Source organism: Coregonus clupeaformis, unplaced genomic scaffold (genome assembly GCF_020615455.1).
Source record: "Coregonus clupeaformis isolate EN_2021a unplaced genomic scaffold, ASM2061545v1 scaf0258, whole genome shotgun sequence".
Taxonomy (NCBI): Eukaryota; Metazoa; Chordata; class Actinopteri; order Salmoniformes; family Salmonidae; genus Coregonus; species Coregonus clupeaformis.
Genome location: NW_025533713.1, coordinates 127,291 through 155,000, shown reverse-complemented (window position 1 = coordinate 155,000; position 27,710 = coordinate 127,291). Strand labels below are relative to the sequence as shown.

Below are 27,710 nucleotides of genomic sequence, written 5' to 3'. Positions count from 1 at the left end.
ATCATATAGGGCATCATATAGGGCATCATGTAGGGCATCATATAGGGCATCATGTAGGGCATCATGTAGGGCATCATGTAGGGCATCATGTAGGGCATCATGTAAGGCATCATGTAGGGCATCATGTAGGGCATCATATAGGGCATCATGTAGGGCATCATATAGCATCATGTAGGGCATCATATAGGGCATCATATAGCATCATGTAGGGCATCATGTAGGGCATCATATAGGGCATCATATAGCATCATGTAGGGCATCATATAGGGCATCATGTAGGGCATCATGTAGGGCATCATGTAGGGCATCATGTAGGGCATCATGTAGGGCATCATGTAGGGCATCATATAGCATCATATAGGGCATCATGTAGGGCATCATGTAGGGCATCATATAGGGCATCATGTAGGGCATCATGTAGGGCATCATATAGGGCATCATGTAGGGCATCATGTAGGGCATCATGTAGGGCATCATATAGCATCATGTAGGGCATCATGTAGGGCATCATATAGCATCATGTAGGGCATCATGTAGGGCATCATATAGCATCATGTAGGGCATCATGTAGGGCATCATATAGCATCATGTAGGGCATCATGTAGGGCATCATGTAGGGCATCATATAGGGCATCATGTAGGGCATCATATAGCATCATGTAGGGCATCATATAGCATCATATAGGGCATCATGTAGGGCATCATGTAGGGCATCATATAGGGCATCATGTAGGGCATCATGTAGGGCATCATGTAGGGCATCATGTAGGGCATCATGTAGGGCATCATGTAGGGCATCATGTAGGGCATCATATAGCATCATGTAGGGCATGATATAGCATCATATAGGGCATCATATAGGGCATCATATAGGGCATCATGTAGGGCATCATGTAGGGCATCATGTAGGGCATCATGTAGGGCATCATGTAGGGCATCATGTAGGGCATCATGTAGGGCATCATGTAGGGCATCATATAGGGCATCATATAGCATCATGTAGGGCATCATGTAGGGCATCATATAGGGCATCATATAGCATCATGTAGGGCATCATATAGGGCATCATGTAGGGCATCATGTAGGGCATCATGTAGGGCATCATGTAGGGCATCATGTAGGGCATCATGTAGGGCATCATATAGCATCATATAGGGCATCATGTAGGGCATCATGTAGGGCATCATATAGGGCATCATATAGGGCATCATGTAGGGCATCATGTAGGGCATCATATAGGGCATCATGTAGGGCATCATATAGGGCATCATGTAGGGCATCATGTAGGGCATCATGTAGGGCATCATATAGCATCATGTAGGGCATCATGTAGGGCATCATATAGCATCATGTAGGGCATCATGTAGGGCATCATATAGCATCATGTAGGGCATCATGTAGGGCATCATGTAGGGCATCATGTAGGGCATCATATAGGGCATCATGTAGGGCAGGAAAGTGGAGGCCTCCTGTCTGTCTCTGTCCCTCCAGACAACGCGGGTGGAGTTTGACCTACCATAGTACTCCGTGAGGCGGTTAGGTTTAGTGTTAGGTAACACAGTGTAACCCTCCATGACTCTCTCTCTCTCCAGACAACGCGGGTGGAGTTTGACCTACCAGAGTACTCCGTGAGGAGACGCTACCAGGACTTTGATTGGCTCAGGACCAAGTTGGAAGATAGTCAGCCTACACATCTCATACCAGTAGGTAACCCCTAACCACTGACCCTAACCCTAGACTACACATCTCATACCAGTAGGTAACCCCTAACCACTGACCCTAACCCTAGACTACACATCTCATACCTGTAGGTAACCCTTAACCCCTGACCATGACCCTAACCCTAGACTACACATCTCATACCAGTAGGTAACCCTTAACCCCTGACCATGACCCTAACCCTAGACTACACATCTCATACCTGTAGGTAACCCTTAACCCCTGACCCTAACCCTAGACTACACATCTCATACCAGTAGGTAACCCCTAACCCCTGACCCTAACCCTAGACTACACATCTCATACCTGTAGGTAACCCTTAACCCCTGACCCTAACCCTAGACTACACATCTCATACCAGTAGGTAACCCTTAACCCCTGACCCTAACCCTAGACTACACATCTCATACCAGTAGGTAACCCCTAACCACTGACCCTAACCCTAGACTACACATCTCATACCAGTAGGTAACCCCTAACCCCTGACCCTAACCCTAGACTACACATCTCATACCAGTAGGTAACCCTTAACCCCTGACCCTAACCCTAGACTACACATCTCATACCAGTAGGTAACCCTTAACCCCTGACCCTAACCCTAGACTACACATCTCATACCAGTAGGTAACCCTTAACCCCTGACCCTAACCCTAGACTACACATCTCATACCAGTAGGTAACCCCTAACCCCTGACCCTAACCCTAGACTACACATCTCATACCAGTAGGTAACCCTTAACCCCTGACCATGACCCTAACCCTAGACTACACATCTCATACCTGTAGGTAACCCTTAACCCCTGACCCTAACCCTAGACTACACATCTCATACCAGTAGGTAACCCCTAACCCCTGACCCTAACCCTAGACTACACATCTCATACCAGTAGGTAACCCTTAACCCCTGACCATGACCCTAACCCTAGACTACACATCTCATACCTGTAGGTAACCCCTTAACCCCTGACCCTAACCCTAGACTACACATCTCATACCAGTAGGTAACCCCCTAACCCCTGACCCTAACCCTAGACTACACATCTCATACCAGTAGGTAACCCTTAACCCCTGACTATGACCCTAACCCTAGACTACACATCTCATACCAGTAGGTAACCCTTAACCCCTGACCCTAACCCTAGACTACACATCTCATACCTGTAGGTAACCCTTAACCCCTGACTATGACCCTAACCCTAGACTACACATCTCATACCAGTAGGTAACCCTTAACCCCTGACCCTAACCCTAGACTACACATCTCATACCTGTAGGTAACCCTTAACCCCTGACCCTAACCCTAGACTACACATCTCATACCAGTAGGTAACCCCTAACCCCTGACCCTAACCCTAGACTACACATCTCATACCTGTAGGTAACCCTTAACCCCTGACCCTAACTGTAGGCTACACACAAGTAAGTTAGGTACTAGTGTATCTGGTGGGATCTGAACCCCGGTTTCCCATCTTGAGCAATAGACCAAGAGAAATTCCCTCTTGGGCCGATGGCAACACTGATTTATGACACTGTCTCTCTCTCTCTCTCTCTCTCTCTCTCTCTCTCTCTCTCTCTCTCTCTCTCTCTCTCTCTCTCTCTCTCTCTCTCTCTCTCTCTCTCTCTCTCTCTCTCTCTCTCTCTATTCTCTCTCATTCTCTCTCATTCTCTCTCTCTCTCTCTCTCTCTCTCTCTCTCTCTGGCTGTGCCCTCTAGCCCCTCCCTGAGAAGTTTGTGATGAAGGGGGTGGTGGACCGGTTCTCTGAGGAGTTTGTAGAGACGAGGAGGAAGGCTCTGGATAAGTTCCTGAAGAGAGTGGCTGACCATCCTGTCCTGTCGTTCAACCAACACCTCAACGCCTTCCTCTCTACCAAGGTAGGTTAGCAGAGCTCTGCTACCAGACCCTAGCCCATCATACAACGAGTTAGGACCGGGTAGGGCCTGTTTTTTTCATCAATAACTAGGGTACGGGCAAGGGGCTCGGGTATCACTGAATTGATCACTAACATTTTGAAGCTGGGCCATTTCCTCGTGCTCTGCTGCGCAGTACAGTCATATCTGACTAAGATCATAACATGGTGTCAGAAGCGCTTCAACCTCGTCAAATATAAAACCGGAGAGATTATTTATGAGTGACCAAAAGTAGCTAACGGCTAACTGCTCTCTCATGTCTTTTTGTTCGTTGAGCAAGCAAGCAAGTTTATTTATATAGCACAATTCATACATCGAAGCAATTCAATGTGCTTTACAAAGATGTTTATCAAAAGTAATGAAAACATCATAAAAATAAAATAAAAACATGTAAAGATTAAAAATAAAAAAATACAAATGGGATAAAACCATAGGAAGCTATAAGGCTAAACAGTGTGGTTAAGTTTAAGTGCTCAGTCGTAGGCACGTGAAAAGAGAAGTGTTTTTAACCTGGATTTAAAAATGGATACGTTTGGGGCACATCTAAGATCTTCTGGTAGTTTATTCCAGTTGCGTACAGCATAAGTGCTAAATGCAGCTTCTCCATGTTTAGTTTGGTCTCTGTGCTCTACTAGCTGACCTGTGTTCATGGATCTAAGAGCCCTGCTCGGTTTATATTCTTCAAACATATCAGACATGTACTCGGGTCCTAAACCATTCAAAGATTTATAAACTAAAAGCACCACTTTGAAATCAATTCTGTAACTGACTGGAAGCCAATGTAAAGATGTAAGAACCGGAGTGATGTGCTCCGTTCTCTTGGTCCTGGTTAACGTCCGGAGTGATGTGCTCCGTTCTCTTGGTCCTGGTTAACGTCCGGAGTGATGTGCTCCGTTCTCTTGGTCCTGGTTAACGTCCGGAGTGATGTGCTCCGTTCTCTTGGTCTGGTTAACGTCCGGAGTGATGTGCTCCGTTCTCTTGGTCCTGGTTAACGTCCGGAGTGATGTGCTCCGTTCTCTTGGTCTGGTTAACGTCCGGAGTGATGTGCTCCGTTCTCTTGGTCTCGGTTAACGTCCGGAGTGATGTGCTCCGTTCTCTTGGTCCTGGTTAACGTCCGGAGTGATGTGCTCCGTTCTCTTGGTCCTGGTTAACGTCCGGAGTGATGTGCTCCGTGTTCTCTTGGTCCTGGTTAACGTCCGAGTGATGTGCTCCGTTCTCTTGGTCCTGGTTAACGTCCGGAGTGATGTGCTCCGTTCTCTTGGTCATGGTTAACGTCCGGAGTGATGTGCTCCGTTCTCTTGGTCCTGGTTAACGTCCGGAGTGATGTGCTCCGTTCTCTTGGTCCTGGTTAACGTCCGGAGTGATGTGCTCCGTTCTCTTGGTCCTGGTTAACGTCCGGAGTGATGTGCTCCGTTCTCTTGGTCCTGGTTAACGTCCGATTGATGTGCTCCGTTCTCTTGGTCCTGGTTAACGTCCGGAGTGATGTGCTCCGTTCTCTTGGTCCTGGTTAACGTCCGGAGTGATGTGCTCCGTTCTCTTGGTCCTGGTTAGCGTCCGGAGTGATGTGCTCCGTTCTCTTGGTCTGGTTAGCGTCCGGAGTGATGTGCTCCGTTCTCTTGGTCCTGGTTAACGTCCGGAGTGATGTGCTCCGTTCTCTTGGTCCTGGTTAACGTCCGGAGTGATGTGCTCCGTTCTCTTGGTCCTGGTTAACGTCCGGAGTGATGTGCTCCGTTCTCTTGGTCCTGGTTAACGTCCGGAGTGATGTGCTCCGTGTTCTCTTGGTCCTGGTTAACGTCCGGAGTGATGTGCTCCGTTCTCTTGGTCCTGGTTAACGTCCGGAGTGATGTGCTCCGTTCTCTTGGTCCTGGTTAACGTCCGGAGTGATGTGCTCCGTGTTCTCTTGGTCCTGGTTAACGTCCGGAGTGATGTGCTCCGTTCTCTTGGTCCTGGTTAACGTCCGGAGTGATGTGCTCCGTGTTCTCTTGGTCCTGGTTAACGTCCGGAGTGATGTGCTCCGTTCTCTTGGTCCTGGTTAACGTCCGGAGTGATGTGCTCCGTTCTCTTGGTCCTGGTTAACGTCCCGGAGTGATGTGCTCCGTTCTCTTGGTCCTGGTTAACGTCCGGAGTGATGTGCTCCGTTCTCTTGGTCCTGGTTAACGTCCGGAGTGATGTGCTCCGTTCTCTTGGTCCTGGTTAACGTCCGGAGTGATGTGCTCCGTTCTCTTGGTCCTGGTTAACGTCCGGAGTGATGTGCTCCGTTCTCTTGGTCCTGGTTAACGTCCGGAGTGATGTGCTCCGTTCTCTTGGTCCTGGTTAACGTCCGAGTGATGTGCTCCGTGTTCTCTTGGTCCTGGTTAACGTCCGGAGTGATGTGCTCCGTTCTCTTGGTCTGGTTAACGTCCGGAGTGATGTGCTCCGTTCTCTTGGTCCTGGTTAACGTCCGGAGTGATGTGCTCCGTGTTCTCTTGGTCCTGGTTAACGTCCGGAGTGATGTGCTCCGTTCTCTTGGTCCTGGTTAACGTCCGGAGTGATGTGCTCCGTGTTCTCTTGGTCCTGGTTAACGTCCGGAGTGATGTGCTCCGTTCTCTTGGTCCTGGTTAACGTCCGGAGTGATGTGCTCCGTTCTCTTGGTCCTGGTTAACGTCCGAGTGATGTGCTCCGTTCTCTTGGTCCTGGTTAACGTCCGAGTGATGTGCTCCGTTCTCTTGGTCTGGTTAACGTCCGGAGTGATGTGCTCCGTTCTCTTGGTCCTGGTTAACGTCCGGAGTGATGTGCTCCGTTCTCTTGGTCCTGGTTAACGTCCGGAGTGATGTGCTCCGTTCTCTTGGTCCTGGTTAACGTCCGGAGTGATGTGCTCCGTTCTCTTGGTCTGGTTAACGTCCGGAGTGATGTGCTCCGTTCTCTTGGTACTGGTTAACGTCCGAGTGATGTGCTCCGTTCTCTTGGTCCTGGTTAACGTCCGGAGTGATGTGCTCCGTTCTCTTGGTCCTGGTTAACGTCCGGAGTGATGTGCTCCGTTCTCTTGGTCCTGGTTAACGTCCGGAGTGATGTGCTCCGTTCTCTTGGTCCTGGTTAACGTCCGGAGTGATGTGCTCCGTTCTCTTGGTCCTGGTTAACGTCCGGAGTGATGTGCTCCGTTCTCTTGGTCCTGGTTAACGTCCGGAGTGATGTGCTCCGTTCTCTTGGTCCTGGTTAACGTCCGGAGTGATGTGCTCCGTGTTCTCTTGGTCCTGGTTAACGTCCGGAGTGATGTGCTCCGTTCTCTTGGTCCTGGTTAACGTCCGGAGTGATGTGCTCCGTTCTCTTGGTCCTGGTTAACGTCCGAGTGATGTGCTCCGTGTTCTCTTGGTCCTGGTTAACGTCCGGAGTGATGTGCTCCGTTCTCTTGGTCTGGTTAACGTCCGGAGTGATGTGCTCCGTGTTCTCTTGGTCCTGGTTAACGTCCGGAGTGATGTGCTCCGTTCTCTTGGTCCTGGTTAACGTCCGGAGTGATGTGCTCCGTTCTCTTGGTCCTGGTTAACGTCCGGAGTGATGTGCTCCGTTCTCTTGGTCCTGGTTAACGTCCGGAGTGATGTGCTCCGTTCTCTTGGTCCTGGTTAACGTTCTAGCAGCTGCATTCTGAATGAGCTGCAGCTGTTTTACAGTCTTTTTCGGGAGTCCTGTTAAGAGGCCATTACAGTAGTCAACCCTACTGGAGATAAAAGCATGGATGAGCTTCTCTCTATCTTTTTGGGACACCAAGCCTTTGATTCTGGCTATATTTTTTAGATGATAGAATGCTGTTTTGGTGACCGCTTTGATATGACTGTTAAATGTGAGGTCTGAGTCTATCAGAACACCAAGATTACGCACTTGATCGCTGGTTTTAAGGACCCGAGAATCCAGCTCTTTACTAATACTTTTTTTGTTGCCAAACACAATAATCTCAGTTTTATCTTGGTTTAATTGTAGACAATTTAGGTTCATCCAGGTATTTATGTGCTCTATACAGAGACACAGAGAGTCTATTGAGCTGTTGTCATACGGTTCGAGAGCCATATATATTTGAGTATCATCAGCATAGCTGTGGTAGTTAATGTTGTTGTTCTGTAACATTTGGCCCAGGTAGCATATAGAGATTAAACAGAATCGGTCCGAGAACTGATCCCTGTGGAACTCCGCATGTCATAGCCACCCTATCAGATTCATGATTACCAATGGTGACTCCGGCCATCTAGATAAGATCTGAACCAATCAAGGACTGTCCCGGAGGGTCCTACCCACTTTTCCAGCCTATCTATAAGTGTTCCATGATCGACAGTGTCAAATGATGCACTGAGATCTAATAGAACCAGAACTGTTATTTTATCAGAATCAGTATTCAGCCGTATATCATTTAAAACTTTAATCAGGGCCGTTTCAATACTGTGGTGAGGTCGGAAACCTGACTGAAATTTGTCTAAGAGACCGCATGAGGTCACAAAATTGCTGAGTTGATTGAAGACAACCTTCTCAATGATCTTGGCTATAAAAGGGAGATTTGATACAGGTCTATAGTTGTTCAGTATAGATGCATCCAGTGTTCTCTTTTTTTAATAGGGGATTAATGGCAGCTGTTTTTAGAGACGTTGGGAAAATGCCTGATTGCAGAGAGCTATTAACTATTTGCTGTAAGTCCATTGTTATCAGAGTTAAAAATTGTTTAAAAAAAAGTCTGATGGCAGTGTGCCGAGACAGCAAGTGGAAGCTTTAAGATGTCGAACTGTTTCTTCTAGGGATTTTTGATCAATTGTATTAAAATGCGACATAATAACTAAGTTATGTATTGGTGGTCGTGGCGACGGTACAGAGTCCTTTTGATGGTCCATCTTATACTTATCATTTTTTTCACTAAAGAAACACGCAAATTCATTACAGTTTCACAGTGGACAAGAGTTCTGAAGGCATCTGCTTTATTGGCTTTGTAAGCTTGTCGACCATGACAAATAGAGTGCGGGTATTGGTGATATTCTTGTTGATCATTAAATGTTGCCGTCTGGCCCTGCGTAACTCATTGTTGAAGCTACCAAGGCTTTGTTTATAGATGTCAAAGTGAATTTGAAGTTGAGTTTTCCTCCACTTACGTTCCGTTGTCCTCGATTCTCTCTTCAGGGCGCTTCACCATCATGGTGCTTCTCCGTGGTGTTTTCTGTTTGCTCATAGTTTTCTTTACCTTTACCGGTGCAACACGATCCATGACATTCAATATTTTGGCATTAAAATTATCCAGGAGTACATCAACTGACTCAGCACTTATTGTTGGAGAGATAGCTATGGCTTCCATGAACTGAGCATTGGTATTCTCATTAATGTACCTTTTCTTAACAGAAACTGAGTTTTACTGGAACATTCGGGGTGATAAGTGATTCAAAAAAGACACAGAAATGATCAGACAGGGCCATGTCTTTAACCATGACAGAGGAAATATCGAGACCTTTAGAGATAACCAGATCTAGAATGTGGGCTTGAGTGTGTGTGCGCTCTTTCACATGTTGAGTGAGATCAAAAGTGTCAAGTAGTGCAAAAAGTCATTTGGCATTGTTGTCTGGATGTTAAAATCCCCTGTAAAAATAAACAAGTTATAATCAACTGATATAACAGAGAGTAGTTCAGCAAAACCATCAATACAATTTGCAGAATATCGTGGAGGTCTGTAAATGGTTAAAAACAAAATGTTGGGGGTACCCTTCAATGTAAAACAGAGGTATTCAAAATAAATAAAATGACCTAGTGTATTTTCTTTGCACTGGAATGTATCTTTGAATAGGGCAGCCACTCCTCCTCCTTTCCTACCATTTCGACATGTATTCATATAGCCACATGTTTCAGGTGCCGTCTCGTTAAGAATGGCAGCACTGCAGTCTTCTGTTAGCCACGTTTCAGTGAGAAACATCAAATCTAGGTTGTACGATATCATAATGTCATTTACCAAGAATGATTTGTTGGTGAGATATCTGATATTAAGTAAAGACAGCTTAATAGATATAATAGGTGTTCCTGGACTAGTAGGTTGACATGTTACAGTTAACAGATTATACAAGTTGACTTTATAGGGTGCATGCTCACGATTCCTTCTATGTCTAATCAACACAGGAATAGTGTTAACCTGCTTGTTGAGGTGTTAACCTGCTTGTTGTGTCGTTAACCTGCGTGTTGAGGTGTTAACCTGGGTGTTGAGGTGTTAACCTGCGTGTTGAGGTGTTAACCTGCGTGTTGTGTCGTTAACCTGCGTGTTGAGGTGGTAACCTGCGTGTTGTGGTGTTAACCTGCGTGTTGAGGTGTTAACCTGCGTGTTGAGGTGTTAACCTGCGTGTTGAGGTGTTAACCTGCGTGTTGAGGTGGTAACCTGCGTGTTGAGGTGTTAACCTGCATGTTGCGATGTTAACCTGCGTGTTGAGGTGTTAACCTGCGTGTTGAGGTGGTAACCTGCGTGTTGAGGTGTTAACCTGCGTGTTGAGGTGTTAACCTGCGTGTTGTGTCGTTAACCTGCGTGTTGAGGTGGTAACCTGCGTGTTGAGGTGTTAACATGCGTGTTGAGGTGTTAACCTGCGTGTTGTGTCGTTAACCTGCGTGTTGAGGTGTTAACCTGCGTGTTGAGGTGTTAACCTGCGTGTTGAGGTGTTAACCTGCGTGTTGAGGTGTTAACCTGCGTGTTGAGGTGTTAACCTGCTTGTTGAGGTGTTAACCTGCGTGTTGAGGTGTTAACCTGCGTGTTGAGGTGTTAACCTGCGTGTTGAGGTGTTAACCTGCGTGTTGAGGTGTTAACCTGCGTGTTAATAATAATAATAATATGCCATTTAGCAGACGCTTTTATCCAAAGCGACTTACAGTCATGCGTGCATACATTTTTTTTGTGTATGGGTGGTCCCGGGGATCGAACCCACTACCTTGGCGTTACAAGCGCCGTGCTCTACCAGCTGAGCTACAGAGGACCACGGTGTTGAGGTGTTAACCTGCATGTTGAGGTGTTAACCTGCGTGTTGATGTGTTAACCTGCTTGTTGAGGTGTTAACCTGCGTGTTGAGGTGTTAACCTGCGTGTTGAGGTGTTAACCTGCGTGTTGAGGTGTTAACCTGCGTGTTGAGGTGTTAACCTGCGTGTTGAGGTGTTAACCTGCTTGTTGTGTCGTTAACCTGCGTGTTGAGGTGTTAACCTGCGTGTTGAGGTGTTAACCTGCGTGTTGAGGTGTTAACCTGCTTGTTGAGGTGTTAACCTGCGTGTTGAGGTGTTAACCTGCTTGTTGAGGTGTTAACCTGCGTGTTGAGGTGTTAACCTGCGTGTTGAGGTGTTAACCTGCGTGTTGATGTGTTAACCTGCGTGTTGAGGTGTTAACCTGCGTGTTGAGGTGTTAACCTGCGTGTTGAGGTGTTAACCTGCGTGTTGCGATGTTAACCTGCGTGTTGAGGTGTTAACCTGCGTGTTGAGGTGTTAACCTGCGTGTTGAGGTGTTAACCTGCGTGTTGAGGTGTTAACCTGCGTGTTGTGTCGTTAACCTGCGTGTTGAGGTGGTAACCTGCGTGTTGAGGTGTTAACCTGCGTGTTGAGGTGTTAACCTGCGTGTTGAGGTGTTAACCTGCGTGTTGAGGTGTTAACCTGCGTGTTGAGGTGTTAACCTGCGTGTTGTGTCGTTAACCTGCGTGTTGAGGTGTTAACCTGCGTGTTGAGGTGTTAACCTGCTTGTTGAGGTGTTAACCTGCGTGTTGAGGTGTTAACCTGAGTGTTGAGGTGTTAACCTGCGTGTTGAGGTGTTAACCTGCGTGTTGAGGTGTTAACCTGCGTGTTGAGGTGTTAACCTGCGTGTTGAGGTGTTAACCTGCGTGTTAATAATAATAATAATATGCCATTTAGCAGACGCTTTTATCCAAAGCGACTTACAGTCATGCGTGCATACATTTTTTTTGTGTATGGGTGGTCCCGGGGATCGAACCCACTACCTTGGCGTTACAAGCGCCGTGCTCTACCAGCTGAGCTACAGAGGAGCACGGTGTTGAGGTGTTAACCTGCATGTTGAGGTGTTAACCTGCGTGTTGAGGTGTTAACCTGCTTGTTGAGGTGTTAACCTGCGTGTTGAGGTGTTAACCTGCGTGTTGAGGTGTTAACCTGCGTGTTGAGGTGGTTAACCTGCGTGTTGAGGTGTTAACCTGCGTGTTGAGGTGTTAACCTGCTTGTTGTGTCGTTAACCTGCGTGTTGAGGTGTTAACCTGCGTGTTGAGGTGTTAACCTGCTTGTTGAGGTGTTAACCTGCGTGTTGAGGTGTTAACCTGCTTGTTGAGGTGTTAACCTGCGTGTTGAGGTGTTAACCTGCGTGTTGAGGTGTTAACCTGCGTGTTGAGGTGTTAACCTGCGTGTTGAGGTGTTAACCTGCTTGTTGTGTCGTTAACCTGCGTGTTGTGTCGTTAACCTGCGTGTTGAGGTGTTAACCTGCGTGTTGAGGTGTTAACCTGCGTGTTGAGGTGTTAACCTGCTTGTTGCGGTGTTAACCTGCGTGTTGAGGTGTTAACCTGCGTGTTGAGGTGGTAACCTGCGTGTTGAGGTGTTAACCTGCTTGTTGCGTTGTTAACCTGCGTGTTGAGGTGTTAACCTGCGTGTTGAGGTGGTAACCTGCGTGTTGAGGTGTTAACCTGCGTGTTGAGGTGTTAACATGCGTGTTGAGGTGTTAACCTGCTTGTTGTGTCGTTAACCTGCGTGTTGAGGTGTTAACCTGCGTGTTGAGGTGTTAACCTGCGTGTTGAGGTGTTAACCTGCGTGTTGATGTGTTAACCTGCGTGTTGATGTGTTAACCTGCGTGTTGAGGTGTTAACCTGGGTGTTGAGGTGTTAACCTGCGTGTTGAGGTGTTAACCTGCGTGTTGAGGTGTTAACCTGCGTGTTGAGGTGTTAACCTGCGTGTTGAGGTGTTAACCTGCGTGTTGAGGTGTTAACCTGCTTGTTGTGTCGTTAACCTGCGTGTTGTGTCGTTAACCTGCGTGTTGAGGTGTTAACCTGCTTGTTGATGTGTTAACCTGCGTGTTGTGGTGTTAACCTGCGTGTTGAGGTGTTAACCTGCGTGTTGAGGTGGTAACCTGCGTGTTGAGGTGTTAACCTGCGTGTTGAGGTGTTAACCTGCTTGTTGTGTCGTTAACCTGCGTGTTGAGGTGTTAACCTGCGTGTTGAGGTGATAACCTGCGTGTTGATGTGTTAACCTGCGTGTTGAGGTGTTAACCTGCGTGTTGAGGTGGTAACCTGCGTGTTGAGGTGTTAACCTGCGTGTTGAGGTGTTAACCTGCGTGTTGAGGTGTTAACCTGCGTGTTGAGGTGTTAACCTGCGTGTTGAGGTGTTAACCTGTGTGTTGAGGTGTTAACCTGCTTGTTGTGTCGTTAACCTGCGTGTTGAGGTGTTAACCTGCTTGTTGAGGTGTTAACCTGCGTGTTGAGGTGTTAACCTGCGTGTTGAGGTGTTAACCTGCGTGTTGTGTCGTTAACCTGCGTGTTGAGGTGTTAACCTGCGTGTTGAGGTGTTAACCTGCGTGTTGAGGTGTTAACCTGCGTGTTGAGGTGTTAACCTGCTTGTTGTGTCGTTAACCTGCTTGTTGAGGTGGTAACCTGCGTGTTGAGGTGTTAACCTGCGTGTTGAGGTGTTAACCTGCGTGTTGAGGTGTTAACCTGCTTGTTGTGTCGTTAACCTGCGTGTTGAGGTGTTAACCTGCTTGTTGATGTGTTAACCTGCGTGTTGAGGTGTTAACCTGCGTGTTGAGGTGTTAACCTGCGTGTTGAGGTGTTAACCTGCGTGTTGAGGTGTTAACCTGCGTGTTGAGGTGGTAACCTGCGTGTTGAGGTGTTAACCTGCGTGTTGAGGTGTTAACCTGCGTGTTGAGGTGTTAACCTGCGTGTTGAGGTGGTAACCTGCGTGTTGAGGTGGTAACCTGCGTGTTGAGGTGTTAACCTGCGTGTTGAGGTGTTAACCTGCGTGTTGAGGTGTTAACCTGCGTGTTGATGTGTTAACCTGCTTGTTGTGTCGTTAACCTGCTTGTTGAGGTGGTAACCTGCGTGTTGAGGTGTTAACCTGCGTGTTGAGGTGTTAACCTGCGTGTTGAGGTGTTAACCTGCGTGTTGAGGTGTTAACCTGCTTGTTGTGTCGTTAACCTGCGTGTTGAGGTGTTAACCTGCGTGTTGAGGTGTTAACCTGCGTGTTGAGGTGTTAACCTGCGTGTTGAGGTGTTAACCTGCTTGTTGCGTTGTTAACCTGCGTGTTGAGGTGTTAACCTGCGTGTTGAGGTGTTAACCTGCGTGTTGAGGTGTTAACCTGCTTGTTGTGTCGTTAACCTGCGTGTTGAGGTGTTAACCTGCGTGTTGAGGTGTTAACCTGCGTGTTGAGGTGTTAACCTGCTTGTTGTGTCGTTAACCTGCGTGTTGAGGTGTTAACCTGCGTGTTGAGGTGTTAACCTGCTTGTTGTGTCGTTAACCTGCATGTTGAGGTGTTAACCTGCGTGTTGAGGTGTTAACCTGCTTGTTGAGTTGTTAACCTGCGTGTTGAGGTGGTAACCTGCGTGTTGAGGTGGTAACCTGCGTGTTGAGGTGTTAACCTGCTTGTTGTGTCGTTAACCTGCGTGTTGAGGTGTTAACCTGCGTGTTGAGGTGTTAACCTGCGTGTTGAGGTGTTAACCTGCGTGTTGAGGTGTTAACCTGCGTGTTGAGGTGTTAACCTGCGTGTTGAGGTGTTAACCTGCTTGTTGTGTCGTTAACCTGCGTGTTGAGGTGTTAACCTGCTTGTTGCGTTGTTAACCTGCGTGTTGAGGTGTTAACCTGCGTGTTGAGGTGTTAACCTGCGTGTTGAGGTGTTAACCTGCTTGTTGTGTCGTTAACCTGCGTGTTGAGGTGTTAACCTGCGTGTTGAGGTGGTAACCTGCGTGTTGAGGTGTTAACCTGCGTGTTGAGGTGTTAACCTGCGTGTTGAGGTGTTAACCTGCGTGTTGAGGTGTTAACCTGCTTGTTGTGTCGTTAACCTGCGTGTTGAGGTGTTAACCTGCGTGTTGAGGTGTTAACCTGCTTGTTGTGTCGTTAACCTGCATGTTGAGGTGTTAACCTGCGTGTTGAGGTGTTAACCTGCTTGTTGAGTTGTTAACCTGCGTGTTGAGGTGGTAACCTGCGTGTTGAGGTGGTAACCTGCGTGTTGAGGTGTTAACCTGCGTGTTGAGGTGTTAACCTGCGTGTTGAGGTGTTAACCTGCGTGTTGAGGTGTTAACCTGCGTGTTGAGGTGTTAACCTGTGTGTTGAGGTGTTAACCTGCTTGTTGTGTCGTTAACCTGCGTGTTGAGGTGTTAACCTGCTTGTTGAGGTGTTAACCTGCGTGTTGAGGTGTTAACCTGCGTGTTGAGGTGTTAACCTGCGTGTTGTGTCGTTAACCTGCGTGTTGAGGTGTTAACCTGCGTGTTGAGGTGTTAACCTGCGTGTTGAGGTGTTAACCTGCGTGTTGAGGTGTTAACCTGCTTGTTGTGTCGTTAACCTGCTTGTTGAGGTGGTAACCTGCGTGTTGAGGTGTTAACCTGCGTGTTGAGGTGTTAACCTGCGTGTTGAGGTGTTAACCTGCTTGTTGTGTTGTTAACCTGCGTGTTGAGGTGTTAACCTGCTTGTTGATGTGTTAACCTGCGTGTTGAGGTGTTAACCTGCGTGTTGAGGTGTTAACCTGCGTGTTGAGGTGTTAACCTGCGTGTTGAGGTGGTAACCTGCGTGTTGAGGTGGTAACCTGCGTGTTGAGGTGTTAACCTGCGTGTTGAGGTGTTAACCTGCGTGTTGAGGTGGTAACCTGCGTGTTGAGGTGGTAACCTGCGTGTTGAGGTGGTAACCTGCGTGTTGAGGTGTTAACCTGCGTGTTGAGGTGTTAACCTGCGTGTTGATGTGTTAACCTGCTTGTTGTGTCGTTAACCTGCTTGTTGAGGTGGTAACCTGCGTGTTGAGGTGTTAACCTGCGTGTTGAGGTGTTAACCTGCGTGTTGAGGTGTTAACCTGCGTGTTGAGGTGTTAACCTGCTTGTTGTGTCGTTAACCTGCGTGTTGAGGTGTTAACCTGCGTGTTGAGGTGGTAACCTGCGTGTTGAGGTGGTAACCTGCGTGTTGAGGTGTTAACCTGCGTGTTGAGGTGTTAACCTGCGTGTTGAGGTGTTAACCTGCGTGTTGAGGTGTTAACCTGCGTGTTGAGGTGTTAACCTGCTTGTTGAGGTGGTAACCTGCGTGTTGTGTTTTCTCCCCAGGACCTGAATAAGAGACAAGGCCTAGCCCTGCTCTCTAAGATGGGGGAGTCGGTGAAGTACGTGACAGGAGGGTACAAGCTGAGGGGCCGACCCATGGAGTTTTCTGTTATGGGAGACTACCTGGATTTGTTCACACTGAAGCTGGGTACTATCGACAGGATAGCACAGAGAATCATCAAAGAACAGTCCGGTAGGTAACATGTCTGTCTTGTTAATACTTAACTCTGTTCTGTTCTGTCTCTCTGTGCTGGGACTCTATCAGACTGTCTCTCTCTTCCCCTCTCTGTCTCCTTCCCTCCCTCTCTGTCTCTCTCTTCCCCTCTCTGTCTGCCTCCCTCCCTCTCTGTCTCCCTCCCTCCCTCTCTGTCTCTCTCTTCCCCTCTCTGTCTCCCTCCCTCCCTCTCTGTCTCCTTCCCTCCCTCTCTGTCTCTCTCTTCCCCTCTCTGTCTCCCTCCCTCCCTCTCCGTCTCCCTCCCTCCCTCTCTGTCTCCCTCCCTCCCTCTCCGTCTCCCTCCCTCCCTCTCTGTCTCCCTCCCTCCCTCTCTGTCTCCCTCCCTCCCTCCCTCTCTGTCTCCCTCCCTCCCTCCCTCTCTGTCTCCCTCCCTCCCTCTCTGTCTCCCTCCCTCCCTCTCTGTCTCCCTCCCTCCCTCTCTGTCTCCCTCCCTCCCTCTCTGTCTCCCTCCCCCCTCTCTGTCTCTCTCTTCCCCTCTCTGTCTCCCTCCCTCCCTCTCTGTCTCCCTCCCTCCCTCTCTGTCTCCCTCCCCCCTCTCTGTCTCTCTCTTCCCCTCTCTGTCTCCCTCCCTCCCTCTCTGTCTCCCTCCCTCCCTCTCTGTCTCCCCCCCTCTCTGTCTCCCTCCCTCCCTCTCTAAAGTACCCTTTGGAGCTGAGGGAGTGTGGTGTAGCCCAGGGTTTCCCCCCTGGGTTTGGGTTTTTACCCCAGCACTACACAGCTGATTCAAATAATGAAAGCTTGATGATGAGTTGGGGGACCAAGTTTGGAAAACCCTGGTCTAGTCACCACCAGCTGGCCTGCTCTCTCGCTCTCTCTCTCTCTTCCCCTCTCTCTCTCCCTCCCTCCCTCCCTAAAGTAGATTTAGGAGCTGAGGGAGTACAGTCCAGTCTACGCCACCTGGGTTTTGACTGTGTCCCTTGCTCTTCCCCTCTGACTGTGTGTGTTTGTAGAGTACCTAGTAGAGCTGAGGGAGTACGGTCCAGTCTACGCCACCTGGGCGGCGGTGGAGGCGGAGCTACAGGAGCCCCTGGAGGGTGTGTCCGGCTGCATAGCTAACTGCTCCAGCGCTCTGGACCAACTCACCGAGGACATGAGCGAAGACTTCCTGCCAGTGCTCCGAGAATACGTCCTCTATATTGAGTCCATGAAGGTGAGTACCACAGCGATGGATTTCTCTAACACAATACTCAGTGCACTGTGTGTAAACCAGAATTTGTATTAACACTTTTTAAAGAAACATATCCCCTGACACATTCACAGCCTTATCCAACCCCATGTCTAATATTTGACCCTAACCTTGAACTCTTACCTTATCTCCAACACTTTCCTTAGTTGTAACCATAGTCCCAATCACAGCCAGGGATATTCTCTACATATGACTCTGGTTCAAACTAACCCAGTGTTGATCAGTCACATCACTCTACTAACAAACCCAGTGTTGTTTGTCACATCACTCTACTAACTAACCCAGTCTTGTTTCAGTCACATCACTCTACTAACAAACCCAGTGTTGTTTGTCACATCACTCTACTAACTAACCCAGTCTTGTTTCAGTCACATCACTCTACTAACAAACCCAGTGTTGTTTGTCACATCACTCTACTAACTAACCCAGTCTTGTTTCTATTCATTCACTCTGCTAACTAACCCAGTCTTGTTTCTATTCATTCACTCTACTAACTAACCCAGTCTTGTTTCTATTCATTCACTCTACTAACTAACCCAGTCTTGTTTCTATTCATTCACTCTGCTAACAAACCCAGTCTTGTTTCTATTCATTCACTCTATTAACAAACCCAGTCTTGTTTCTATTCATTCACTCTACTAACTAACCCAGTCTTGTTTCTATTCATTCACTCTACTAACAAACCCAGTCTTGTTTCTATTCATTCACTCTACTAACTAACCCAGTCTTGTTTCTATTCATTCACTCTGCTAACTAACCCAGTCTTGTTTCTATTCATTCACTCTACTAACTAACCCAGTCTTGTTTCTATTCATTCACTCTGCTAACTAACCCAGTCTTGTTTCTATTCATTCACTCTGCTAACAAACCCAGTCTTGTTTCTATTCATTCACTCTACTAACTAACCCAGTCTTGTTTCTATTCATTCACTCTACTAACAAACCCAGTCTTGTTTCTATTCATTCACTCTACTAACTAACCCAGTCTTGTTTCTATTCATTCACTCTGCTAACAAACCCAGTCTTGTTTCTATTCATTCACTCTACTAACTAACCCAGTCTTGTTTCTATTCATTCACTCTGCTAACAAACCCAGTCTTGTTTCTATTCATTCACTCTGCTAACTAACCCAGTCTTGTTTCTATTCATTCACTCTACTAACTAACCCAGTCTTGTTTCTATTCATTCACTCTGCTAACTAACCCAGTCTTGTTTCTATTCATTCACTCTGCTAACTAACCCAGTCTTGTTTCTATTCATTCACTCTACTAACAAACCCAGTCTTGTTTCTATTCATTCACTCTGCTAACTAACCCAGTCTTGTTTCTATTCATTCACTCTTCTAACTAACCCAGTCTTGTTTCTATTCATTCACTCTACTAACAAACCCAGTCTTGTTTCTATTCATTCACTCTACTAACAAACCCAGTCTTGTTTCTATTCATTCACTCTGCTAACAAACCCAGTCTTGTTTCTATTCATTCACTCTGCTAACTAACCCAGTCTTGTTTCTATTCATTCACTCTACTAACAAACCCAGTCTTTTTTCTATTCATTCACTCTGCTAACTAACCCAGTCTTGTTTCTATTCATTCACTCTACTAACTAACCCAGTCTTGTTTCTATTCATTCACTCTGCTAACTAACCCAGTCTTGTTTCTATTCATTCACTCTGCTAACTAACCCAGTCTTTTTTTCTATTCATTCACTCTACTAACAAACCCAGTCTTGTTTCTATTCATTCACTCTACTAACTAACCCAGTCTTGTTTCTATTCATTCACTCTGCTAACAAACCCAGTCTTGTTTCTATTCATTCACTCTGCTAACAAACCCAGTCTTGTTTCTATTCATTCACTCTACTAACTAACCCAGTCTTGTTTCTATTCATTCACTCTACTAACTAACCCAGTCTTGTTTCTATTCATTCACTCTACTAACTAACCCAGTCTTGTTTCTATTCATTCACTCTGCTAACAAACCCAGTCTTGTTTCTATTCATTCACTCTACTAACTAACCCAGTCTTGTTTCTATTCATTCACTCTGCTAACAAACCCATTCTTGTTTCTATTCATTCACTCTACTAACTAACCCAGTCTTGTTTCTATTCATTCACTCTGCTAACAAACCCAGTCTTGTTTCTATTCATTCACTCTGCTAACTAACCCAGTCTTGTTTCTATTCATTCACTCTACTAACTAACCCAGTCTTGTTTCTATTCATTCACTCTGCTAACTAACCCAGTCTTGTTTCTATTCATTCACTCTGCTAACTAACCCAGTCTTGTTTCTATTCATTCACTCTGCTAACTAACCCAGTCTTGTTTCTATTCATTCACTCTACTAACTAACCCAGTCTTGTTTCTATTCATTCACTCTGCTAACTAACCCAGTCTTGTTTCTATTCATTCACTCTGCTAACAAACCCAGTCTTGTTTCTATTCATTCACTCTGCTAACAAACCCAGTCTTGTTTCTATTCATTCACTCTGCTAACTAACCCAGTCTTGTTTCTATTCATTCACTCTACTAACAAACCCAGTCTTGTTTCTATTCATTCACTCTGCTAACAAACCCAGTCTTGTTTCTATTCATTCACTCTACTAACTAACCCAGTCTTGTTTCTATTCATTCACTCTGCTAACAAACCCAGTCTTGTTTCTATTCATTCACTCTACTAACTAACCCAGTCTTGTTTCTATTCATTCACTCTGCTAGCAAACCCAGTCTTGTTTCTATTCATTCACTCTACTAACAAACCCAGTCTTGTTTCTATTCATTCACTCTACTAACAAACCCAGTCTTGTTTCTATTCATTCACTCTACTAACTAACCCAGTCTTGTTTCTATTCATTCACTCTACTAACAAACCCAGTCTTGTTTCTATTCATTCACTCTGCTAGCAAACCCAGTCTTGTTTCTATTCATTCACTCTGCTAACTAACCCAGTCTTGTTTCTATTCATTCACTCTGCTAACTAACCCAGTCTTGTTTCTATTCATTCACTCTGCTAACTAACCCAGTCTTGTTTCTATTCATTCACTCTGCTAGCAAACCCAGTCTTGTTTCTATTCATTCACTCTACTAACTAACCCAGTCTTGTTTCTATTCATTCACTCTGCTAACAAACCCAGTCTTGTTTCTATTCATTCACTCTACTAACTAACCCAGTCTTGTTTCTATTCATTCACTCTGCTAGCAAACCCAGTCTTGTTTCTATTCATTCACTCTGCTAGCAAACCCAGTCTTGTTTCTATTCATTCACTCTGCTAACTAACCCAGTCTTGTTTCTATTCATTCACTCTGCTAGCAAACCCAGTCTTGTTTCTATTCATTCACTCTACTAACTAACCCAGTCGTGTTTCTATTCATTCACTCTGCTAACTAACCCAGTCTTGTTTCTATTCATTCACTCTGCTAACAAACCCAGTCTTGTTTCTATTCATTCACTCTGCTAGCAAACCCAGTCTTGTTTCTATTCATTCACTCTACTAACTAACCCAGTCTTGTTTCTATTCATTCACTCTGCTAACAAACCCAGTCTTGTTTCTATTCATTCACTCTACTAACTAACCCAGTCTTGTTTCTATTCATTCACTCTGCTAGCAAACCCAGTCTTGTTTCTATTCATTCACTCTGCTAACTAACCCAGTCTTGTTTCTATTCATTCACTCTACTAACTAACCCAGTCTTGTTTCTATTCATTCACTCTGCTAGCAAACCCAGTATTGTTTCTATTCATTCACTCTGCTAGCAAACCCAGTCTTGTTTCTATTCATTCACTCTGCTAGCAAACCCAGTCTTGTTTCTATTAATTCACTCTGCTAGCAAACCCAGTCTTGTTTCTATTCATTCACTCTGCTAGCAAACCCAGTCTTGTTTCTATTCATTCACTCTACTAACTAACCCAGTCTTGTTTCTATTCATTCACTCTACTAACTAACCCAGTCTTGTTTCTATTCATTCACTCTACTAACAAACCCAGTCTTGTTTCTATTCATTCACTCTACTAACTAACCCAGTCTTGTTTCTATTCATTCACTCTGCTAGCAAACCCAGTCTTGTTTCTATTCATTCACTCTACTAACTAACCCAGTCTTGTTTCTATTCATTCACTCTGCTAGCAAACCCAGTGTTGTTTGTCACATCACTCTGCTAACTAACCCAGTCTTGTTTCTATTCATTCACTCTACTAACTAACCCAGTCTTGTTTCTATTCATTCACTCTACTAACAAACCCAGTCTTGTTTCTATTCATTCACTCTACTAACTAACCCAGTCTTGTTTCTATTCATTCACTCTACTAACTAACCCAGTCTTGTTTCTATTCATTCACTCTGCTAACAAACCCAGTCTTGTTTCTATTCATTCACTCTGCTAGCAAACCCAGTGTTGTTTCTATTCATTCACTCTGCTAACAAACCCAGTCTTGTTTCTATTCATTCACTCTGCTAGCAAACCCAGTCTTGTTTCTATTCATTCACTCTGCTAACAAACCCAGTCTTGTTTCTATTCATTCACTCTGCTAGCAAACCCAGTGTTGTTTCTATTCATTCACTCTACTAACTAACCCAGTCTTGTTTCTATTCATTCACTCTACTAACTAACCCAGTCTTGTTTCTATTCATTCACTCTGCTAGCAAACCCAGTGTTGTTTCTATTCATTCACTCTACTAACTAACCCAGTCTTGTTTCTATTCATTCACTCTACTAACTAACCCAGTCTTGTTTCTATTCATTCACTCTACTAACAAACCCAGTCTTGTTTCTATTCATTCACTCTACTAACAAACCCAGTCTTGTTTCTATTCATTCACTCTACTAACAAACCCAGTCTTGTTTCTATTCATTCACTCTACTAACTAACCCAGTCTTGTTTCTATTCATTCACTCTACTAACAAACCCAGTCTTGTTTCTATTCATTCACTCTACTAACAAACCCAGTCTTGTTTCTATTCATTCACTCTGCTAGCAAACCCAGTCTTGTTTCTATTCATTCACTCTGCTAGCAAACCCAGTCTTGTTTCTATTCATTCACTCTACTAACTAACCCAGTCTTGTTTCTATTCATTCACTCTACTAACTAACCCAGTCTTGTTTCTATTCATTCACTCTGCTAGCAAACCCAGTCTTGTTTCTATTCATTCACTCTACTAACAAACCCAGTCTTGTTTCTATTCATTCACTCTACTAACTAACCCAGTCTTGTTTCTATTCATTCACTCTGCTAGCAAACCCAGTCTTGTTTCTATTCATTCACTCTACTAACTAACCCAGTCTTGTTTCTATTCATTCACTCTGCTAGCAAACCCAGTGTTGTTTGTCACATCACTCTGCTAACTAACCCAGTCTTGTTTCTATTCATTCACTCTACTAACTAACCCAGTCTTGTTTCTATTCATTCACTCTACTAACTAACCCAGTCTTGTTTCTATTCATTCACTCTACTAACTAACCCAGTCTTGTTTCTATTCATTCACTCTGCTAGCAAACCCAGTCTTGTTTCTATTCATTCACTCTGCTAACAAACCCAGTCTTGTTTCTATTCATTCACTCTGCTAGCAAACCCAGTCTTGTTTCTATTCATTCACTCTACTAACTAACCCAGTCTTGTTTCTATTCATTCACTCTACTAACTAACCCAGTCTTGTTTCTATTCATTCACTCTACTAACAAACCCAGTCTTGTTTCTATTCATTCACTCTACTAACAAACCCAGTCTTGTTTCTATTCATTCACTCTACTAACAAACCCAGTCTTGTTTCTATTCATTCACTCTACTAACTAACCCAGTCTTGTTTCTATTCATTCACTCTACTAACTAACCCAGTCTTGTTTCTATTCATTCACTCTGCTAGCAAACCCAGTCTTGTTTCTATTCATTCACTCTGCTAACTAACACAGTCTTGTTTCTATTCATTCACTCTACTAACAAACCCAGTCTTGTTTCTATTCATTCACTCTGCTAACTAACCCAGTCTTGTTTCTATTCATTCACTCTGCTAACTAACCCAGTCTTGTTTCTATTCATTCACTCTACTAACAAACCCAGTCTTGTTTCTATTCATTCACTCTACTAACTAACCCAGTCTTGTTTCTATTCATTCACTCTACTAACAAACCCAGTCTTGTTTCTATTCATTCACTCTACTAACTAACCCAGTCTTGTTTCTATTCATTCACTCTACTAACAAACCCAGTCTTGTTTCTATTCATTCACTCTACTAACAAACCCAGTCTTGTTTCTATTCATTCACTCTACTAACTAACCCAGTCTTGTTTCTATTCATTCACTCTACTAACAAACCCAGTCTTGTTTCTATTCATTCACTCTACTAACAAACCCAGTCTTGTTTCTATTCATTCACTCTGCTAACTAACCCAGTCTTGTTTCTATTCATTCACTCTGCTAACAAACCCAGTCTTGTTTCTATTCATTCACTCTACTAACAAACCCAGTCTTGTTTCTATTCATTCACTCTGCTAACTAACCCAGTCTTGTTTCTATTCATTCACTCTGCTAGCAAACCCAGTCTTGTTTCTATTCATTCACTCTGCTAACTAACCCAGTCTTGTTTCTATTCATTCACTCTACTAACTAACCCAGTCTTGTTTCTATTCATTCACTCTGCTAGCAAACCCAGTGTTGTTTGTCACATCACTCTGCTAACTAACCCAGTCTTGTTTCTATTCATTCACTCTGCTAACTAACCCAGTCTTGTTTCTATTCATTCACTCTACTAACTAACCCAGTCTTGTTTCTATTCATTCACTCTGCTAGCAAACCCAGTCTTGTTTCTATTCATTCACTCTGCTAACTAACCCAGTCTTGTTTCTATTCATTCACTCTACTAACAAACCCAGTCTTGTTTCTATTCATTCACTCTGCTAACTAACCCAGTCTTGTTTCTATTCATTCACTCTGCTAACTAACCCAGTCTTGTTTCTATTCATTCACTCTACTAGCAAACCCAGTCTTGTTTCTATTCATTCACTCTACTAACTAACCCAGTCTTGTTTCTATTCATTCACTCTGCTAACTAACCCAGTCTTGTTTCTATTCATTCACTCTGCTAACTAACCCAGTCTTGTTTCTATTCATTCACTCTGCTAACAAACCCAGTCTTGTTTCTATTCATTCACTCTACTAACAAACCCAGTCTTGTTTCTATTCATTCACTCTGCTAACTAACCCAGTCTTGTTTCTATTCATTCACTCTACTAACTAACCCAGTCTTGTTTCTATTCATTCACTCTGCTAACTAACCCAGTCTTGTTTCTATTCATTCACTCTACTAACAAACCCAGTCTTGTTTCTATTCATTCACTCTACTAACTAACCCAGTCTTGTTTCAGTCACATCAATCTACTAACTAACCCATTCTTGTTTGTCACATCACTCTACATTTTACATTTTAGTCATTTAGCAGACGCTCTTATCCAGAGCGACTTACAGTTAGTGAGTGCATACATTTTTCATACTGGCCCCCCGTGGGAAATGAACCCACAACCCTGGCGTTGCAAGCACCATGCTCTACCAACTGAGCTACACAGGGCTTGTTCCTAACCCAGTCTTGTTCAGTCACATCACTAACAAACCCAGTTTTGTTTCTAACCAATTATTGTTTCAGTCACATGACTCTACTAACTAACCTAGTCTTGTTTCAGTCACAGCACTCTGCTAACTAACCCAGTCTTGTTTCAGCCACATCACTCTACTAACTAACCTAGTCTTGTTTCAGTCACAGCACTCTGCTAACTAACCCAGTCTTGTTTCAGCCACATCACTCTACTAACTAACCCAGTCTTGTTTCAGCCACATCACTCTACTAACTAACCCAGTCTTGTTTCAGCCACATCACTCTACTAACTAACAACCCCAGACTAGTTTCTAAACCAGTCTTGTTTGTCATATCACTCTACTAACTAACCCAGTCTTGTTTCAGTCACTTCTCTGTACTAACCCAGACTTGATTCACTCACATCACTCTGCTAACTAACCTAGTCTTGTTGCTAACCCAGTCTTGTTTGTCACATCACTCTAGTAACTATCCCGGTCTTGTTACTACAAGAAGAGGAGTTGAGTTGGAGAATGTTTCCTCCACCAAAATCTCTCACTTTCTCTAACAACCCATCCTGTTTCTTTTGTTGTTTCATCTCCAATAAAAACAGATATTAAACTATGATTTGAGTAAGAAGTCTGGATTGTAATTATGAGCAGAATGAGCGGGATAGATTTAACATCTGGTGTCTCTCTGCTATGTCAGACTGTGCTGAAGAAGAGGGACAACGTCCAGGCGGAATATGAGGCCAAACTGGAAGCTGCTGCGCTCCGGAAAGAAGAGAGGCCAACAGCCAAGGTGAGTCTAGTCTACTCAGCACCCTATGGGTCCTAGCCAAAAGTAGTGCACCGTATAGGGAATAGGGTGCCATTTGAGATCCATAGGAGCCTACAGCAATGTCTCTAAACCAGTTACTGAACACTGACAAGCCTAAAATTAGACAGCTTAGTTTAATAGCAGGTCATAAAACTAAGTTTTTCTTTGTTTCTGTGGTTGGATGAGCCAGTTTTCTTCTCATACCTACTGTAGCTAGTTCTAATTCTGTACGAAGTCAATGCTAATGCTAACAATCTATGCTTTTCCCCAACCATTCCTTTTGCCCCTTTTAGCGTGGTGCTATGCCCATTGAAGCAGACTCCCAGCATAGCCACATGCCCATAGAGCCTTGTTTCCCTAGCAGTTTACCCATAGTACCTTGCTTAGAGTGCTATATGTTCCTAGCAGTTTACCCATAGGATTTGTATTTATTATTGATCCCCATTGCCAAGGCAGCAGCTATTCTTCCTGGGGTCCAGCAAAATTAAGGCAGTTATACAATTTTCAAAACATTACAATACATTCACAACACACTGTGTGCCATCAGGCCCCTACTCCACCACTACCACATATCTACAGTACAAAATCCATGTGTACGTGTGTGTATAGTGCGTATGTTATCGTGTGTGTGTGTGTATGCATGTGTCTGTGTCTATGTTTGTGTTGCTTCACAGTCCCCGCTGTTCCATAAGATGTTTTTTTTATCTGTTTTTTAAATCAAATTTTACTGCTTGCATCAGTTACTTGATGTGGAATAGAGTTCATGTAGTCATGGCTCTATGTAGTACTGTGTGCCTCCCATAGTCTGTTCTGGACTTGGGGACTGTGAAGAGACCTCTGGTGGCATGTCTTGTGGGGTATGCATGGGTGTCTGAGCTGTGTGCCAGTAGTTTAAACAGACAGCTCGGTGCATTCAACATGTCAATACCTCTCACAAATACAAGTAGTGATGAAGTCAATCTCTCCTTCACTTTGAGCCAGGAGAGATTGACATGCATATTATTAATGTTAGCTCTCTGTGTACATCCAAGGACCAGCCGTGCTGCCCTGTTCTGAGCCAATTGCAATTTTCATAAGTCCCTTTTTGTGGCACCTGACCCAGACTGAACAGTAGTCCAGGTGCGACAAAACTAGGGCCTGTAGGACCTGCCTTGTTGATAAGAAGGCAGAGCAGTGCTTTATTATGGACAGACTTCTCCCCATCTTAGCTACTGTTGTATCAATATGTTTTGACCATGACAGTTTACAATCCAGGGTTACTCCAAGCAGTTTAGTCTCCTCAACTTGCTCAATTTCCACATTATTTATTACAAGATTCAGTTGAGGTTTAGGGTTTAGTGAATGATTTGTCCCAAATACAATGCTTTTAGTTTTAGAAATATTTAGGTCTAACTTATTCCTTGCCACCCATTCTGAAACTAACTGCAGCTCTTCGTTAAGTGTTGCAGTCATTACAGTCGCCATAGTAGCTGACGTGTATAGTGTTGAGTCATCCGCATACATAGACACTCTGGCTTTACTCAAAGCCAGCGGCATGTCGTTAGTAAAGATTGAAAAAGGTAATGGGCCTAGACAGCTGCCCTGGGGAATTCCTGATTCTACCTGGATTATGTTGGAGAGGCTTCCATTAAAGAACACCCTCTGTGTTCTGTTAGACAGGTAACTCTTTATCCACAATATAGCAGGGGGTATAAAGCCATAACCCATATGTTGTTCCGGTAATGTCAAAAGCCGCACTGAAGTCTAACAAAACAGCCCCCACAATCTTTTTATCATCTATTTTTCTCAGCCAATCATCAGTCATTTGTGTAAGTGCCGTGCTTGTTGAATGTCCTTCTCTATAAGCGTGCTGAAAGTCTGTTGTCAATTTGTTTACTGTAAAATAGCATTGTATCTGGTGAAACACCATTTTTCCCAATAGTTTACTACGGGTTGGTAACAGGCTGATTGGTCGGCTATTTGAGCCAGTAAAGGGGGCTTTACTATTCTTAGGTAGCGGAATGACTTCTGCTTCCCTCCAGGCCTGAGGGCACACACTTTCTAGTA

General features: G+C 44.8%; 1 protein-coding gene across 2 annotated transcripts in view; it reads left to right on the top strand.

Moving 5' to 3' along the window:
* LOC121583621 (sorting nexin-30) overlaps nucleotides 1-27,710 on the top strand; it is a 90,859-nt gene that overhangs the window by 44,131 nt on the left and 19,018 nt on the right. For both annotated transcript variants that reach the window (XM_045214444.1, XM_041899729.1), the window contains exons 3-7: nucleotides 1,593-1,703; nucleotides 3,433-3,591; nucleotides 15,871-16,060; nucleotides 17,053-17,252; nucleotides 25,554-25,646. In XM_045214444.1, the coding sequence (XP_045070379.1) occupies nucleotides 1,593-1,703; nucleotides 3,433-3,591; nucleotides 15,871-16,060; nucleotides 17,053-17,252; nucleotides 25,554-25,646 (753 nt within the window). The remainder of the gene's footprint in view (nucleotides 1-1,592; nucleotides 1,704-3,432; nucleotides 3,592-15,870; nucleotides 16,061-17,052; nucleotides 17,253-25,553; nucleotides 25,647-27,710) is intronic.